The sequence below is a fragment of the Pristiophorus japonicus genome, chromosome 9, assembly GCF_044704955.1.
Source record: "Pristiophorus japonicus isolate sPriJap1 chromosome 9, sPriJap1.hap1, whole genome shotgun sequence".
Lineage (NCBI taxonomy): Eukaryota > Metazoa > Chordata > Chondrichthyes > Pristiophoridae > Pristiophorus > Pristiophorus japonicus.
In genome coordinates, this window is record NC_091985.1 from 148,807,627 (window position 1) to 148,826,916 (window position 19,290).

The 19,290-nt window shown below is 48.0% G+C and overlaps 1 protein-coding gene across 2 annotated transcripts in view; it reads right to left on the reverse strand.

Annotated features, from left to right (window-relative positions):
- The window catches only part of sash1a (SAM and SH3 domain containing 1a), a 260,951-nt gene that overhangs the window by 16,779 nt on the left and 224,882 nt on the right, over positions 1-19,290 (reverse strand). For both annotated transcript variants that reach the window (XM_070889949.1, XM_070889950.1), the window contains exons 11-14: positions 14,701-14,853; positions 12,822-12,960; positions 11,575-11,744; positions 4,396-4,608 (exon numbers count right to left, since the gene is read on the reverse strand). In XM_070889949.1, the coding sequence (XP_070746050.1) occupies positions 4,396-4,608; positions 11,575-11,744; positions 12,822-12,960; positions 14,701-14,853 (675 nt within the window). The remainder of the gene's footprint in view (positions 1-4,395; positions 4,609-11,574; positions 11,745-12,821; positions 12,961-14,700; positions 14,854-19,290) is intronic.

Here is a 19,290-nt window from a genome sequence, read left to right on the forward strand (position 1 = left end):
AAATTGAGGCGTTGTCGGACCGGGAGCCAGTGTAGATCAGCAAGCACAGGGGGGGGAGATGGGTGAACGAGACTTGAAGCAAGTTAAGATATTTTGGATGAGCATGTGTTTATGCAGGGTGGAAGATGGGAGGCCGGCCAGGAGTGCATTGGAATAGTCAAGTCTGGAGGTAACAAAGGCATGGATGAGGGTTTCAGCAGCACATGAGCTGAGGCAGGACAAGTTGAGAAGGCTGTTAAAAATGTATACAGGATCATGGCTTTACAAATGGAGAACAAAAGCAAGGAAGCACCAATATAAAAAAAACTGGTTAGGCCCCAGCTGGAGTATTGTGTCCAATTCTGGGCACCATATGTTAAGAAGATGTCAAGACCTTGGAGAGGGTGCAGAAGTGATAGAAACATAGAAATTAGGTGCAGGAGTAGGCCATTCGGCCCTTCGAGCTTGCACCACCATTCAATAAGATCATGGCTGATCATTCACCTCAGTACCCCTTTCCTGCTTTCTCTCCATACCCCTTGATCCCTTTAGCCGTAAGGGCCATATCTAACTCCCTCTTGAATATATCCAATGAACTGGCATCAACAACTCTCTGCGGTAGGGAATTTCACAGGTTAACAACTCTGAGTGAAGAAGTTTCTCCTCATCTCAGTCCTAAATGGCTTACCCCTTATCCTTAGACTGTGACCCCTGGTTCTGGACTTCCCCAACATCGGAAACATTCTTCCAGCATCTAACCTGTCCAGTTCTGTCAGAATTTTATGTTTCTATGAGAACCCCTCTCATCCTTCTAAACTCCAGTGAATACAGGCCCAGTCGATCCAGTCTCTCCTCATGTCAATCCTGCCATCCCAGGAATTAGTCTGGTGAAACTTCGCTGCAATCCCTCAACAGCAAGAACGTCCTTTCTCAGATTAGGAGATCAAAACTGAATACAATATTCCAGGTGAGGCCTCACCAAGGCCCTGTACAACTGCAGTAAGACCTCCCTGCTGCTATACTCAAATCCCCTAGCTATGAAGGCCAACATACCATTTGCCTTCTTCACCATCTGCTGTACCTGCATGCCAACTTTCAATGACTGATGTACCATGACACCCAGGTCTCGTTGCACCTCCCCTTTTTCTATTCTGCCACCATACAGATAATATTCTGCCTTCGTGTTTTTGCCACCAAAGTGGATAACCTCACATTTATCCACATTATACTGCATCTGCATGCATTTGCCCATTCACCTAACCTGTCCAAGTCACCCTGCAGCCTCTTAGCGTCCTCCTCACAGCTCACACCGCCTCCCAGCTTAGTGTCATCCGCAAACCTGGAGATATTACACGCAATTCCTTCATCTAAATCATGAATGTATATTGTAAATAGCTGGGGTCCCAGCACTGAGCCCTGCGGCACTCCACTAGTCACTGCCTGCCATTCTGAAAAGGACCCGTTTATCCCGACCCTCTGCTTCCTCTCTGTCAACCAGTTCTCTATCCACGTCAGTACATTACCCCCAATACCATGTGCTTTAATTTTGCACACCACCCTCTTGTGTGGGACCTTGTCAAAAGCTTTTTGAAAGTCCAAATACACCACATCCACTGGTTCTCCCATGTCCACTCTACTAGTTACATCCTCAAAAAATTCTAGAAGATTTGTCAAGCATGATTTCCCTTTCATAAATTCTTGCTGACTTGGACCGATCCTATCACTGCGTTCCAAATGCGCTGCTATTTCATCTTTAATAACTGATTCCAACATTTTCCCCACTACTGATGTCAGGCTAATTGGTCTATAATTACCCGTTTTCTCTCTCCCTCCTTTTTTAAAAAGTGGGGTTACATTAGCTACCCTCCAGTCCATAGGAACTGATCCAGAGTCGATAGACTGTTGGAAAATGATCACCAATGCATCCACTATTTCTCGGGCCACTTCCTTAAGTACTCTGGGATGCAGACTATCAGACCCTGGGGATTTATCGGCCTTCAATCCCATCAATTTCCGTAACACAATTTCACGCCTAATAAGGATTTCCTTCAGTTCTTCCTTCTCACTAGACCCTTGGTCCCCTAGTATTTCCAGGTGGTTATTTGTGTCTTCCTTTGTGAAGACAGAACCAAAGTATTTGTTCGACTGGTCTGCCATTTCTTTGTTCCCCATTATAAATTCACCTGAATCTGACTACAAGGGACCTGCATTTGTCTTCACTAATCTTTTTCTCTTCACATATCTATAGAAGCTTTTGCAGTCAGTTTTTATGTTCCCAGCAATCTTCCTCTCATACTCTATTTCCCCCCTCCTAATTAGACCCTTTGTCCTCCTCTGCTGAATTCTAAATTTCTCCCAGTCCTCAGGTTTGCTGCTTTTTCTGCCTCTTCCTTGGATCTAACACTATCCTTAATTTCCCTTGTTAGCCATGGTTGAGCCATCTTCCCCGTTTTATTTTTACGCCAGACAGGGATGTACAATTGTTGAAGTTCATCCATGTGATCTTTAAATGTTTGCCATTGCCTATCCGCCGTCAACGCTTTAAGTATCATTTGCCAGTCTATTCTAGCCAATTCACGTCTCATAACATCGAAGTTACCTTTCCTTAAGTTCAGGACCCTAGTCTCTGAATTAACTGTGTCACTCTCCATCTTAATAAAGAATTCTACCATATTATGGTCACTCTTCCCCAAGGGGCCTCGCACAACAAGATTGCTAATTAGTCCTTTCTCATTACACATCACCCAGTCTAAGATGGTCAGCCCTCGAGTTGGTTCCTTGACATATTGGTCTAGAAAACCATCCCTGATACACTCCAGGAAATTGTCCTTCACTGCATTGCTACCAGTTTGGTTAGCCCAATCTATCTGTAGATTAAAGTTGCCTATGATAACTGCTGTACCTTTATTGCACGCACCCCTAAATTGTTGTTTGATGCTGTCCCCAACCTCACTACTACTGTTTGGTGGTCTGTACATAACTCCCACTAGCGTTTTCAACCCTTTGGTATTCCGCAGCTCCACCCATACAGATTCCACATCATCCAAGCTAATCCTTCTTTACTATTGTGTTCATTTCCTCTTTAACCAGCAACGCTACCCCACCTCCTTTTCCTTTTTGTCTATCCTTCCTGAATGTTGAATACCCCTGGATGTTGAGTTCCCAGCCTTGGTCACCCTGGAGCCATGTCTTCACGATGCCAATGATATCATATTCATTAATTGCTGACTGTGGAGTTAATTCGTCCACCTTATTAGGAATGCTCCTTGCATTGAGGCACAGAGCCTTCAGGCTTGTCTTTTTAACACACTTTGCCCCTTTAGAATTTTGCTGTAATGTGGCCATTTTTGATTTTTGCCTTGGGTTTCTCTGCCCTCCACTTTTACTTTTCTTCTTTCTATCTTTTGCTTCTGCCCCCATTCTACTTCCCTCTGACTCCCTGCATAGGTTCCCATCCCCCTGCCATATTAGTTTAACCCCTCCCCAACAGCACTAGCAAACACTCCCCCGAGGACATTGATTTGCTATGTGGTACCAGGGATGAAAGACTTCAGTTACGTGGAGAGACTAGAAGAACTGGGTTTGTTCTACATGGATCATGAAAGGTTTTGATTGAGTAAATAAGGAGAAACAAACTTGAGGACACAGATTTAAGATAATTGGCAAAAGAACCAGAGATGACACGAGGATTTAAAAAAAATGTTTTTAAACGCAGCAGTTTGTTGTGATGTGGAATGCACTTCCTGAAGGGGCGGTGGAAGCAGATTCAACAGTATCTTTCAAAAGGACATCAGATAAACAATTGCAGGGCTATGGGGAAGGAGCGGGAATAATTGGATAGTTCTTTAAAGAGCCGGCACAGGCACGATGAGACGAATGGCCTTATTCTGCGCTGTATCATTATATGATTCTAACTTCTTTTGGGTCTGCTCTTGAAGTCTGGCGGGCAATTTGGAGGACCTTCTCATAGGTCTGCTCCTGGGCTGTTGGGGCAGGTTGGCGGATCTTCTCATAGGTCTGCTCCTGGGGCTTAGCAGGAAGGTCAAAGGATCTTCCGGATCTTTCTTATTGTTGAGATAGAAATAGCATTGGAGTCCTAAATATGTCACATGACCCCAATTGCAATATATTCAGGAGCTCCTGCCTGCTTTGGGCAGGAGCAATAGTCACCTATCTTAAGGCCTCCATCAAAATTGTATCGGGTGTGAAGAAGTTTTTTGTTGTTGCAATTTTTGACTGGTTGCTATGGTACCAATAATTAAATTGGCCCCAACTTTTCACCGGAGAATTACTTTTTTCCGAGTCGCTGTCAAATTAAAGGTTCTTTTGTGTGAATTCAACTTTCTTTTCCTGGAAAATCTCAGAGTTAGGGACTCGATGAATAAAGATGCGGTTAGAATAAGTCAAGAAACCAACCTGTAGATCAATGCTTTGGAGGAGCTCCTGAACGGATTGGGGTTTGGGGTGTTTGCCTCCCTGTCTCCTCCTCCTCCTCGGCCTTTTTGGTTTCTCCACTTCATCATTCACAATGTCCACGTAAATGAATTTGAATGTTCCAACTTTATTGTTCAACAGGCCCATCCAAGTCCCTCCTGGAGGTTTACTGATTATATCTATAATGTCTCCTTTCTGTAAAACAGGTTGACAGATTAGCAATAGTTACTGTTGGAATGTGTAAAACTACCAAGAGAAAAATGTAGGGATTGTATTAAAAAATATCTGTACTTACAGAAAGAACTTGCATTTATATAGAGCCTTTCACAACATCATTACATCCCAAAGCACTTCACAGCCAATGAAGTACTTTTTGAAGTGTAGTCGCTGTTGTAAGGTAGGAAATGCGGCAGACAATTTGCGCACAGCAAGGTCCCACAGTCAGCAATGAGACAAAAAAAAACCCAGAGACTACAGTCCACAATCCAGGTAATCTGCGATGAGTGGCTTAAATTCTAACTCCTCAAAGCCTCTCCACCATGTAAGGACTCAGGGCTAGAGCATTATGGAGCATTCAATAGTCACTTGGATGGGCGCAGCCTGGTCAACACTTAAGAAGCTCAACACCATCCAGGACAGGGCAAGTCACTTGATCACCGCCCCAGCCAATATATAGGCTCAACATCTACCACTGGTAGCACTGTAGCTATAGTATACATTACCTACAGGATGCACTACAGCAACTCATATGGGATACTTGGCTTTGTAAATAGGGACATCAAATACAAAAACAAGGAAGTCGTGCTAAACCTTTATACTATCACTGGTTAGGCCTCGGCTGGAGTATTGTGTACAATTCTGGGCACCACACTTTAGGAAGGATGTCAAAGCCCTGGAGAGGGTGCAGAGGAGTTCTACGAGGAGGATACCAGGGATGAAGGACTTCAGTCATGTGGAGAGATTTCAGAAGCTGGGATTGTTCTCCTTGGAGCAGAGAAGGTTAAAAGGAGACCTAATAACGGTATTCAAAATTATGAGTGGTTTTGCAACAGCAAGTAGGGAGAAACTATTTCTTCTGGTAAATGGATCGGCAATCAGAGGTCATAGATGTAAAATAATTGGCAGAAGAACTAGAGGGGAAATTAGGAGAAATGTATTCAGACAGAGGGCTGGAATGCACTATCTGAATGGGTGGTGGAATCAGATTCCATAGAAACTTTGAAAAGGCAATTGGACATGTACTCGAAGAGGACTCGTTTGCAGGATTATGGGGAAAAACCTGGGGTGTGGGACTAAATTGGACAGCTCTTTGAAAGAGTCAGCACAGGAATGATAGACCAAATGGCCTCCTTCTGTGCTGTAAGATTCTATCATTCAACAAGGTTACATCGACAGAATCTCCCAGTCCCATGACCTCTGCCACCGATGGACAAGAGCAGCAATGTCATGGGAACATCATAACCTCCAAGAAACACATCACCCTTCATTGCTGCTGGGTCAGAAGCCTGGAACTGCCTACCTAGCGCCATTGTGGGAGCAAGTGGTTCAAGAAGAAAAAGAAACAAAGATAGAAAGAAAGATTTACATTTATATAGCGCCTTTCACGATCCCAGGAGGTGCCAAAGTGCTTTACAGCCAATGAGGTACTTTTCGAAGTGTAATCACTGTTGTAATTTAGGAAACTCGGCACCAAATTTTCGCACAGCAAGTTCCCACAAACAGCAATTTGATAATGATCCAATAATCTGATTTTAGGTGTTGTTGAGGATAAATATTGGCCAGGATCTCAAGGAGAATTCTCCTGCACTTCTTCAAAATAGTGCCATTTTACATCCAACAGTGAGCGGAATCGGGGGCCTCGCTTTAACGTCTCATCCAAAAGACGGCACTCTGAATGTGCAGCACTCCCTCAGTACTGCACAGGAGTGTCAGCCTAGATTTTGTGCTCAAGCCTCTGGAGTGGGACTTGAATCCACAACCTTCTGACTCAAAGGTGAGAGTGCTACCCACTGAGCCAAGGCTGACATCCAAGACCCACCACCACCTTCTTAGGAAAACTAGGGATAGTCTATGAATGTAGCATTATTCCGATCTCGAACAAATAATACTGCAACAATTTACCTTAGAAAAGATCCTTTACCTCAGATAAAAGTCCCAAAATTCACTCTTTACAACCCAGTAGTGTTTCCCTCCCCAATGACATTGTATAAACAGAAATTATACAAGTAATTACTTGTTTTGGACTACTAAATATAAACAATAGTTATGACTGGTATTCAATTTTTATATATAATATATATATTTGTGTCTCAATCTCTCTCCCCGATTCACTTTCTAAAGTGATAATTCCTATAATTTGTACCCGAGGAATGTTTAACATTGTGATACTGATTTTCCGCCCGTTTTATTTTGTCCTGGGTTTTCTGGAATTCCTCCCACCCCCGAGGATGTATCTGCAGTTGCAGTAGATGCAGGCTGAGGGCTGCCCTGTAAATGAGACTTTCCAACCAGCGCTTCCTTGCTTTTTTATTGTATCATCGGCACGCGCCATTTTCAGGGGCGCTCAAAAAAAATGGGGTGTGTGCTCCGTGCCCAATCTGTCCAGTGGGAGAATGAGAGAGAGCTGGTCGCAAGTAAAGCCCTTTTGTTTAATCTTAAAGGGTCACTGGGCTAATGGGTCTATAATTACCAGATGTAGATCTGCCAACTGATCTGCAGTTACTTGTCATTGCTCCAACGCCAGGGGTCAGTGTTGGGACCACAGCTCTCCTCAATATATATATATATATAAAATTGACTTGGACTTGGTATAGGAGGGAATATTGTAAAAATCTGCATACAACATTAAAAATAGGAAGCATGGTTAACAGCGAAGAGGATTGCAAACAACTTCAGGAGGAAATAGGTTAGCAGATTCGATGGAATGGTGTCAGGTTAAATTTAATGCAGAGAAATGTGAGGGTAATACATTTTGGGAGGATTGAGAGCACAACAACACAAAAATGGTAAAACTTTAAAAAGAGTTGAGGAACAGAGACTCAAGGTTCATAAACACAAATCTTTAAAAATGGGAGGACAAGTTGATAAGTTGAAAAAAAAGCATAAAGGATATTGGGTTTTATAACTGGGAGTATAGAGTAAAAAGCAAAGAGTTAATACTAAACCTGTACAAATCATTGGTTAGGCAGCAGTTAAAATATTGTATTCAGTTTGGATGCCTTACTTTGTGAAGGATGTCAAGGCCCTGGCGAGGGTACAGAAGAGATTCATTAAGGTGAATTAAGGGACGAGAGGCTTTGGTTTCGAGGCGAAACCAGAGAAATTGGGGCTTTTTTCATTAGAGCAGTGGAGATCTGATAGGAGTTTGAAATTATGAAAGATAATGTAAAAAGGGAAAAACTACTTCCCCAGTGGGTGTTAGGAATCAACAACACAGAAGCAGAATCCATTATAACTTTAAAAAAAGAAACCTTTGAAAAATAAAAATTGGACAAGGGTATGGAGAAAGGCGAAGGGAATGGAATTAATTAGGCCAGCACTTTCAGGGAGCTGGCACAGCCACAAAAGGCTGACTAGCATTCTTCTGTGCTGTAAAATGGTAAAATTCTTTATTTTTATCCCTTGGTTTATCACAAGTCTTTGGTAAAGATGATCAGTTTCAGTTTTGGCGGAGGGAGTCAGTTAGTGCTTGGTTCGCCTGCTCCATGACATGCAGGCCGTGATCCTTACCAACAGATCCATTCCACGTCCGGACCGGGGTCAAACAGGGCTGCGTCATTGCCCCAACCCTCTTCTCAATCTTCCTCACTGTCATGCTCTACCTCAGTCAACAAGCTCCCCGCTGGAGTGGAACTGAACTATAGAACCAGTGGGAACCTGTTCAACTTTCGTCGCCTCCAGGCCAGGTCCAAGACCACCCCAACCTCTGTCATTGAGCTACAGTACGCAAACGATGCCTGCGTCTGCACACATACAGAGGCTGAATTCCAGGACATAGACGACATATTTACTGAGGCGTACGAAAGCATGGGCCTTACACTAAACATCTGTAAGACAAAGGTCCTCCACCAGCCTGTTCTCGCTGCACAGCACTGTCCCCCAGTCATCAAGATCCACGGCGCGGCCCTGGACAATGTGGACCATTTCCCATATCTCGGGAGCCTCTTATCAGACATTGACGACGAGATTCAACACCGCCCCCAGTGCAGCCTGAGGAAAAGACTGTTTGAAGACCAGGCTCTCAAATCTGCCACCAAGCTCATGGTCTACAGGGCTGTAGTAATACCCATCCTCCTGTATGGCTCAGAGACATGGAGCATGTCTCTGAGCCATACAGTAGACACCTCAAGTCGCTGGAGAAATACTACCAACGATGTCTCCGCAAGATCCTACAAATCCCCTGGGAAGACAGATGCACCAACATCTGCGTCCTCGACGAGGCCAACATCCCCAGCATAGAAGCACTGACCACACTTAATCAGTTCAGCTGGGCAGGCCACATTGTCCACATGCCAGATATGAGACTCCCAAAGCAAGCGCTCTACTCGGAACTCCTTCACGGCAAACGAGCCAAAGGTGCGCAGAGGAAACGTTACAAGGACACCCTCAAAGCCTCCCTGATAAAATGCAACATTCCCACTGACACTTGGGAATCCCTGGCCAAAGACTGCCCTAAGTGGAGGAAATGCATTCGGGAGGGCTCTGAGCTCCTCGAGTCTCATCGCCAAGTGCATGCAGAAATCGAGAGCATGCAGAAATCAAGCTCAAGTAGTGGAAAGAGTGTGCGGCAAACCAGCACACACCTTCCCTCAACGACTGTCCCATCTGTGACAGGGACTGTGGTTCTCGTATTGGACTGTTCAGCCATTTTAAGAGTGGAAGCAAGTCTTCCTCGATTCCGAGGGACTGCCTATGATGATGATAATGATAGTTCGATGGTGTTGATTTTAGTGGATTGAATTTTCTCTGCACTATTTTCACTGGTCAGTGTGTTCACAGAATTGCCCATTTGTGTTACATAGAATGTATAGCACAGAAACAAGCCATTTAACCCAACTGGCGGTGTTTATGCTCCACACGAGCCTCCTCCTACCCCTCTTCATCTCACCCTATCAGCATACCCTTCTATTCTTTTATCCCTCATGTATTCATCTAGCTTCCCCCAAAAGGCAGCTGTGCTCTTCACCTGAACTGCTCCTTGCAGTCGCAAATTCTAACCTCTCTCTTGGTGAAGAAGTTTCTCCTGAATGCCCTTGAACGCAATTGATCCACCGGTTTTAAATTCACTGGACTATTTTAAAATTAAATCAGTGTGAAAGGCTCGGCATACTGCTTCTCAAACTAGTCTATACAGCAATAGTACCAGTCTATGGTGGGAGGAGTGGGGAACACCCTAAATGGGAATAGTATTTAGCAAGGACGAAGGGGTCGAGGGTGTGTGCTTTTGATGGGGGGATGGCGGTGATGATCGCAGAGTTGAAAAAGAGAGGACAATATTAAGAAGAGGGAACCATTGTCAGAGTCACCCAACATTGGTGACCAGGAGGGGAAGCTATTTGTTCAGCTGTTCTGTGGGAATGGGTGGTGCGTCCGATGGACAAGGTCAGCGCTCCAGGATGATCCTGGAGTAGTGCGCAATTTTGGCAGAGGAGAGTGAAGGCCGGTAGAGCTTGATACCATCGGGTGATGGGGCCCCGGTCGGGAGGTGGAGGGCCCCGGTCGGGAGGTGGAGGGGTCCAGTCGGGAGGTGGAGGGGTCCAGTCGGGAGGTGGAGGGCCCCGGTCGGGAGGTGGAGGGGTCCAGTCGGGAGGTGGAGGGGTCCCGGTCGGGAGGTGGAGAGCCCCGGTCGGGAGGTGGAGAGCCCCGGTCGGGAGGTGGAGGGGTCCCGGTCGGGAGGTGGAGGGGTCCCGGTCGGGAGGTGGAGGGGTCCCGGTCGGGAGGTGGAGGGCCCCGGTCGGGAGGTGGAGGGGTCCAGTCGGGAGGTGGAGGGGTCCCGGTCGGGAGGTGGAGGGGTCCAGTCAGGAGGTGGAGGGGTCCAGTCAGGAGGTGGAGGGGTCCCGGTCGGGAGGTGGAGAGCCCCGGTCGGGAGGTGGAGGGGTCCCGGTCGGGAGGTGGAGGGGTCCCGGTCGGGAGGTGGAGGGTCCCGGTCGGGAGGTGGAGGGGTCCCGGTCGGGAGGTGGAGGGTCCCGGTCGGGAGGTGGAGAGCCCCGGTCGGGAGGTGGAGGGGTCCCGGTCGGGAGGTGGAGGGGTCCCGGTCGGGAGGTGGAGAGCCCCGGTCGGGAGGTGGAGAGCCCCGGTCGGGAGGTGGAGGGGTCCCGGTCGGGAGGTGGAGGGGTCCCGGTCGGGAGGTGGAGGGGTCCAGTCAGGAGGTGGAGGGGTCCAGTCAGGAGGTGGAGGGGTCCCGGTCGGGAGGTGGAGAGCCCCGGTCGGGAGGTGGAGGGGTCCCGGTCGGGAGGTGGAGGGGTCCCGGTCGGGAGGTGGAGGGTCCCGGTCGGGAGGTGGAGGGTCCCGGTCGGGAGGTGGAGGGGTCCAGTCAGGAGGTGGAGGGGTCCCGGTCGGGAGGTGTAGAGCCCCGGTCGGGAGGTGGAGGGGTCCCGGTCGGGAGGTGGAGGGGTCCCGGTCGGGAGGTGGAGGGGTCCAGTCAGGAGGTGGAGGGCCCCGGTCGGGAGGTGGAGGGCCCCGGTCGGGAGGTGGAGGGCCCCGGTCGGGAGGTGGAGGGCCCCGGTCGGGAGGTGGAGGGCCCCGGTCGGGAGGTGGAGGGCCCCGGTCGGGAGGTGGAGGGCCCCGGTCGGGAGGTGGAGGGCCCCGGTCGGGAGGTGGAGGGCCCCGGTCGGGAGGTGGAGGGCCCCGGTCGGGAGGTGGAGGGCCCCGGTCGGGAGGTGGAGGGCCCCGGTCGGGAGGTGGAGGGCCCCGGTCGGGAGGTGGAGGGCCCCGGTCGGGAGGTGGAGGGCCCCGGTCGGGAGGTGGAGGGCCCCGGTCGGGAGGTGGAGGGCCCCGGTCGGGAGGTGGAGGGCCCCGGTCGGGAGGTGGAGGGCCCCGGTCGGGAGGTGGAGGGCCCCGGTCGGGAGGTGGAGGATCCGGTCGGGAGGTGGAGGATCCGGTCGGGATGTGGAGGGCCCCGGTCGGGAGACGGAGATAAAGTGAATATAAATTCAGAGGTACCTTGAGTTTCAGCGAATCTGTGTCATACGGACTTGGAACGAAATCAGTGTGGACCCGAGCACGGCCACAAAAAGGTCCCTGGTAGGGAGATTCCTCATCCTCACCATCTTCCGATTTTACACTTTCTCTGTTACTGGCTGACGAATCTGTGGTACTTACTGTCTGACCGCCTGATAGAGAAAGAGGCAAGGAAGATGCTTTTAGTTGTTATATTCTACGCCCTTCAAAGTGAGGTCTGATTCTCCCCCTCCCTTGTGACCGGATTCCCTACCCTCCACCCCCCTCCTCCCGGGGCCTGATTTCCCTCCCTTTCCCCTGGGGCCTGATTCTCTCCCCCCCTGGGGCCCGATCCCCCCCCCACGCCTCCCCTGGGGCTCGATTGCCCCCCCCCCCACACCGCCCCCGATTCCTCCCCCCCACCCCCTGGGGCCAGGTTCCCCCGAGGCCTGATTTTCCCCTCCCAGTAGACGTATTCACCCCCTTCCCCATGTTCTGATTCACCCCTCCCTTGTAGACGTATTCTCCCCCCTCCCCCAACATTCTCTTCCCCCCCACCCCACCCCTCCCGTGGCCTGATTCTCCCCCCTCCCCCTTAGACTAATTTTCCCCCTCCCCCATGGCCTGATTCAACCCACTCCGCTTTAGCTGATTTTCCCCCTCCCAAGGCCTCTGGCAGAGGGAGCAAGCCATACAAATGCCCAGCGCTGGAAAATCGTAAGCTCTCTATATGATAGCCAGGGCCTGGACACGGAAACCAGACCTCTATGTTTGAATTGTTTCAATTTTCGTGAGTCAGAATATAGCAACACAACAGCTCATTTTTCTTTGTTTATGAACGACAGCTCTTCTCTACCTTTAGACAGGTGCTGAAAGTAGGGTTGCCATCTCTGGTTGGGTGTATTCCTGGAGATTTCCTTACATGACCTCCTGCCTTGAACCGCACCACCCCACACTTCTGCCAAAGGCCTATCCTCATGATGCTGAACCTTCCCACAGCCAATTGGAGACTCTTTGTTGCTTGATTGGATTAATCTTGGCTGTTAATCAAACTGCCGTTTTTTCCCCACCTCCAATATTTTTACAACTAATAAAAATGTTCAAAAAAAATGATAAAACCCCCCCACAATTTTGTTTAATGCCCCTATGATTTCCTCCCCAGTTACTTGCAGCAGTAGCTGGTGATTAATCTCCAATTCCTGGAGACTCTAGGACAATCCTCGAGGGTTAAAAGATGAAAGGACTCTTACTCATTGAACTCTGCCCACTCAAGGAGCTCCGCAGACTCTCCACTGAACCGCCACCAGTCAGCTTGGGCCTGGCCAGCACGATGGCCTTATCAGTTGGCTCTGGAATCTGTGCAGTGGGCATCACTCCATCGGATGTCGACTGGGAAGAAAGGGAACAAATCACCTTAGCAATATGGGCCCCCTTCCATTTTTGGCTCTCTTTTGATCCTAGATAACTTCACTTCTTTATTCAGATTACCCTCGCTAGTGACTTTGTAGTCTTCGCTGGCCCTAACATTGAGGATAATGAACAGAAAATCTTTTTATTGTTTTTATTAAATGCAATACAATGCACGGTTGGTGGGAGCAGGAATAAGATGTCCAATGAGGTACAAAGTGTAGGTCTATTTATTTCCTAATCTCTTTGAAGGATTGACGCCCCTCTAATCTCCTGATTTATCTGACCCACGCACTGTGCAAGGATGGTAAACCAATGGAGAATGCGTTTTCCAACTGACCTTGTTCCTGGCCGTGCGTAATGTGTTTGCACTGAGTCCCTCTTGGTGCTATTCAGATGTAAGCATTAACCACATGAGAACCAACAAATCAAAACCCACCACCTGCATTTATATAGCATCTTTACAGGACAAATTATTGACCTGGTTAGGAAATTGGCTGAGTAGGGATAATGGGCGGGTACTCTAATTGGCAGGATGTGATTGGTGGTGTCCCGCAAGGATATGTGTTAGGGCCTCAACTAACTATTCATTGCATTTATTAATGATTTAGGTGTCAGGAGATAGAGCCATATATCCAAGTTTGCTGATGACACAAAGATAGCCATTGTAAGGAGTGTAGATGGGGCATACAATTACAAAAAAGATCGTAATAGATTTAGTGAATGGGCAAAACTGTGGCAAATGGATTTCACTTTGGACCAAAAAAGGATAGATCAGAATACTTTCTAAATGATGAAAAGCTAAAAATAGTGGAGGTCCAAAGAAACTTTGGGTGGGGGGGGGGGGGGGTCCATGTACATAGATCATTAAAATGTCATGATCAGGTACAGAAAATAATCAAAAAGGCTAATAGAATGCTAACCTTTATATCTAGAGGACTAAAATACAAAGGGGCAGAAGTCATGCTGCAGCTATACAAAGCCCTGGTTAGACCAGACTTGGAGTACGGTGTTCAATTCTGGGCACCACACCAGGATATTCATAGAATCATAGAAATTTATAGCACGGAAGGAGGCCATTTCGACCCATCGTTGGGCTTGGAGAAAGTGCACTGTAGATTTACCAGAATAATACCAAGGACGCCAAAGATTAAATTACAAGGAGAAATTACACAACCTAGGATTGTATTCCCCGGAATTTAGAAGATTAAGGGTGATTTGATTGAAGTTTTCAAGATATTAATGGGAACTGATAATGTAGAGAGTGTGAAACTAATTCCGCTGGTTGGGAAGTCTAGGACTAGGGAACATAGCCTGAAAGTTAGAGCCAGGCCTTTCAAGAGTGAAGTTCGGAAACACTTACACATGGAAAGGATGGTAGAGGTTTGGAATTCTCTTCTGTAAACGGCAGTTGATGCTGGGTCAATTGTTAATTTTAAATCTGAGATTGATAGATTTTTGTTAGCCAAAGGACATGGAGTTAGGTCACAGATCAGCAATGATCTTATAGGCTTGAGGGGCTCAATGGGCTACTCCTATTCCTATGTTCCTTTAACGTAGAAAAAAATATCCCAAGATGCTTCACGCGGAGACATGAGGAAAACGAGATGCGGAGCCGAGGAAGCAGAGATGATTAGGAGGGGATGACCAAAAGTTTGGTCAAAGTGGTCGGTTTTGAGGAGGATCTTAAAGGAAGGTGGAGAAGCGGAGGAGTTTACTTACCTGAGAGGGAGCAGTACCACTGTGAGTCTTTGTAATCTTCCTCCTCACACTTTCTTTTACTGACTTGACCTTTCTGCTCAGCGATTTCCTTGAACTTGTGGGGGATTTCGCTGCGCCCCCTTTTTCACTGCTGACCCTTTCTTTACAAACGCACTGGCGGGATAGAATAGAACATCGTCACTTAATTTATGATACTCAGTAAACATCTCTCATCCCTTTTTCCAGGAAATCGAGGTCATCTGTTCAGGTTAGAATGCAGAGGAAAGAATGGAACGGCAAGTTGGGGCTAGCTAAATGGGTGGAGATCCTTATTGCCAGATCCCACACCTTAGAGCCAGTCAACTTATACATTCCTTGTGACAGCTTCATTATATTACAATAATGTATGGTAATTACATTGATATGGGGTAGGGTAGTGTAGTGCTTATGTTGCTGGACTAGTAATCCAGAGACCTGAATTAGTAATCCAGAGAACACAAGATAAAATCCCACTGTGGCAAGCTTGAGAATTTGAATTCAGTTAAAAAAAAATCTGGAAATAAAAATCTGGTATCAGTAAAAGTGACCATGAAGCTTCGGAGTGTCGTAAAAACCCAACTGTTTCACTAATGCCCTTTGGGGAAGGAAACTTGCCTATAAGTGACTCCAGTCCCTCACCAACGTGATCGACTCTTAACTGCCCTCTGAAGTGGCCTAGCAAGCCCCTCAGTTGTAACACACTGCTATCAGCGTTTCAAGAATGTGGCCCACCACCACCTCCTCAGGGCAACGAGGAATGAAGTATAGTCCGTGTTGTAATGTAGGGAAATGAAGCAGCCAATTTGGGCACAGCACGATCCCACATACAGCAGTGATAGAACAAATAGTTTTGCACACAGGGAGCTCCCAATTTCAGCTCAAGGAGCCCCTTTCAAAGGAATGAAAACAGAAAGTCAGTGGGCCCAAGTTTCCACAGGATAAAAAACGGGCGCCCCCCCCGAGCTGGGCGCCCGTTTTTCGCGCCTAAAACGGCGCCAGAAAAATAAAGCGCTATTCTCGAGCGCTTTGCAGCTCCTTGTCTGTTTGGCGCGGCGCCCAGGGGGGCGGAGCCTACACTCGCGCCAATTTTGTAAGTGGGAGGGGGCGGGTACTATTTAAATTAGTTTTTTTCATGCCGGTAACGCTGCGCGTGCGCGTTGGAGCGTTCGCGCATGCTCGGTGTGAAAAGAACATTGGCACTCGGCCATTTTTGTAGTTCTTTGTAGCTGTTTAATTTTTGAACATTTTTTTAATAAAAGCACATTGCCATCAGCACATCAGCACTTGCAGCCTTCTCACTGTCTCCTTCCCCTCCCCACCCTCCACGGCAACAAACCGCTGTTTCCTTCCCCTCCCTCCCCTCCACGGCAACAAACCGCTGTTTCCTTCCCCTCCCTCCCCTCCGCGGCAACAAACCGCTGTTTCCTTCCCCTCCCTCCCCTCCGCGGCAACAAACCGCTGTTTCCTTCCCCTCCCTCCCTTCCGCGGCAACAAACCGCTGTCTCCTTCCCCTCCCTCCCATCCGCGGCAACAAACCGCTGTTTCCTTCCCCTCCCTCCCTTCCGCGGCAACAAACCGCTGTTTCCTTCCCCTCCCTCCCTTCCGCGGCAACAAACCGCTGTCTCCTTCCCCTCCCTCCCATCCGCGGCGGCAAACTGCTGTTTCCTTCCCCTCCCTCCCCTCCGCGGCAACAAACCGCTGTTTCCTTCCCCTCCCTCCCCTCCGCGGCGGCAAACCGCTGTTTCCTTCCCCTCCCTCCCCTCCGCGGCAACAAACCGCTGTCTCCTTCCCCTCCCTCCCATCCGCGGCGGCAAACTGCTGTTTCCTTCCCCTCCCTCCCCTCCGCGGCGGCAAACCGCTGTTTCCTTCCCCTCCCTCCCCTCCGCGGCGGCAAACCGCTGTTTCCTTCCCCTCCCTTCCTCCCCTCCGCGGGAAAGAACGGGCGCCTCCCCCCTCCCCCGTGGGAAAGAACGGGCGCCTCCTCTCCCCCTCCCCCCCCCCACCCCCCCGCGGGCAGAACGGGCGCCTCCCCCCCACCCCCGCGGGAAGAATGGGCGCCTCAGGCTGACTGCAGAATTCTCCGTGCCTGAAGCACTTTCACACAGGTAGGAAGATGGTTTATTTAATCTTTTCTTTGCTTATAAATGTTTATTCAGGTTGGATTTATTTGTATAATATTTGTATAAGTATAAATAAGGATTTATTGTAGAATTTAATGACTTCCCTTCCCCCCCCCTCCCCCCCACCTCGTTCTGGACGCCTAATTTGTAACCTGCGCCTGATTTTTTAATGTGTAGAACAGGTTTTTTCAGTTCTACAAAAATCTTCACTTGCTCCATTCTACTTTAGTTTGGAGTACGTTTTCACTGTGGAAACTTTGAAATCAGGCGTCAGTGGCCGGACACGCCCCCTTTTGAAGAAAAAATTCTGTTCCAAAGTAGAACTGTTCTACCTGACTAGAACTGCAGAAAAGAAAATGTGGAGAATTGCGATTTCTAAGATAGTCCGTTCTCCACCAGTTGCTCCTAAAAATCAGGCGCAAATCATGTGGAAACTTGGGCCCAGTGAGTGTAAAATAATGTATATAGTGCTTTGCAATACAGAGCACTGAGTGAGGCCCCAATGTACAGGAAATTCAGGGCTCACTTGTCTGCATCAATTTCATTTGCTCTGTCCACTTACACATGTTGTTGAATACCTAGTATCGGGATTGCTTCATGGGCTTTACGTACCCTTACACAGAATTTACAACATAGAAACAGCCCACTCAGCCCAACTGACCATCAATATAAGATAGTCACCAAGAAATCCAATAGGGAATTCAGAAGAAACTTCTTTACCCAAAGAGTGGTGAGAATGTGGACTCGCTACCACAGGGAGTGGTTGAAGCGAATAGTATCAATGCATTTAAGGGAAGGCTAGACAAGGATATGAGGGAATAGAGGGTTATGCTGATAGATTTAGATGAGGATAGACGGGAGGAGGCTCGAGTGAGCATAAACGCCGCCATGGACTGGTTGGGCCCAATGTGTATGCTCCTCACAACCTCCTCTCACCTTACATCATCTAACTCTGTCAGCATATCCTTCTATTTGTTTCTTCCTCATTTACTTATCTAGCTTCCCTTAAACGCATCTACGCTATTCGCCTCAACTACTCCTGTGGTACTCTCTGGGTAAAAATGATTCTCCTGAATTCCTTACTGAATTTATTAATGACTATCTTATATTTATGGCCCCATGTTCTGGACTCTCCCGCAAGAGGAAATATCTTTTCTACGTTTACCCTGTCGAAACCCTTCATCATTTTAAAGACCTCGATCAGGTCATCTCTCAGCCTTCTCTTTTCTGGGGAGCCCCAGTCTGTTCAATCTTTCCTGTTAGTTGAGCCAACCCTTGGGCTACTTCAACAACCAACATATTATTTGGAATCAAAACTTAAGCACACTGAATTGTGTGTTGAATTAATCAAAAGATGGATTCCTGCACCTTTCTGGAACACGACTACTGAAAGCATCATTAACTGTGACCAACAGTAAACACATTAATTGATAAAACAAACACACAACTAAAATGCTACATATTTTTGTTAACGTGTAATGTTAAATTCATTATTGTTTCATAGGATTACATTACATAGGATTACATAGGATATACAGCACAGAAACAGGCCATTCAGCCCAACCAGTCCATGGCGGTGTTTATGCTCCACTCGAGGCTCCTCCCGTCTATCCTCATCTAAATCTATCAGCATAACCCTCTATTCCCTTCTCCCTCATATCCTTGTCTAGCCTCCCCTTAAATGCATTGATACTATTCGCTTCAACCACTCCCTGTGGTAGCGAGTCCACATTCTCACCACTCTTTGGGTAAAGAAGTTTCTTCTGAATTCCCTATTGGATTTCTTGGTGACTATCTTATATTGATGGCCTCTAGTTTTACTCTTGCCCACAAGTGGAAACTAATATGTCCTTACTATATAGTATAAATGCACACGAGGCCCATACTTGAGAGAAGGTCACTCTGTGACCAGTAACCTTTATTAGCCAGCACTGAAGTGATGCAAGTGGATGGAGCTTCCCCTTTTATATCGGAAAGTCCAGGTTAGGAGTGTCTCCCACAAGTTCACCACCTTAGGTCAGTTTATACATGGGTTACAATGACTGTTGAATACATGACATCACCTCCCCCCCAAAGTCTTGTTGGGATCACAGCTTAAGTCTCTCTGGTGGTTTACGCTCCCTTGTAGAGCGCCTGAGTTGGGGCTCCGGTTGTTGGGCGCTGGCCCGAGTGTCTGCTGTTTGCGGTGCCTCAGGCCTGTCCGGACTGACCGGACTGCCCACAGTGACTGGGCTCTCCTCCGCTTGGTTCCTGTGTTTGGTCACCTGTGGAGGAGTGAACTCTACATGGTGTTCTTCCTCTGCTTCTTCTATGGGGTTGCTGAACCTCCTTTTAGTTTGATCCATGTGTTTGCGGCAGATTTGTCCATTGGTAAGTTTAACTACCAAAACCCTATTCCCCTCTTTGGCAATCACAGTGCCTGCGAGCCATTTAGGCCCTGCAGCGTAGTTGA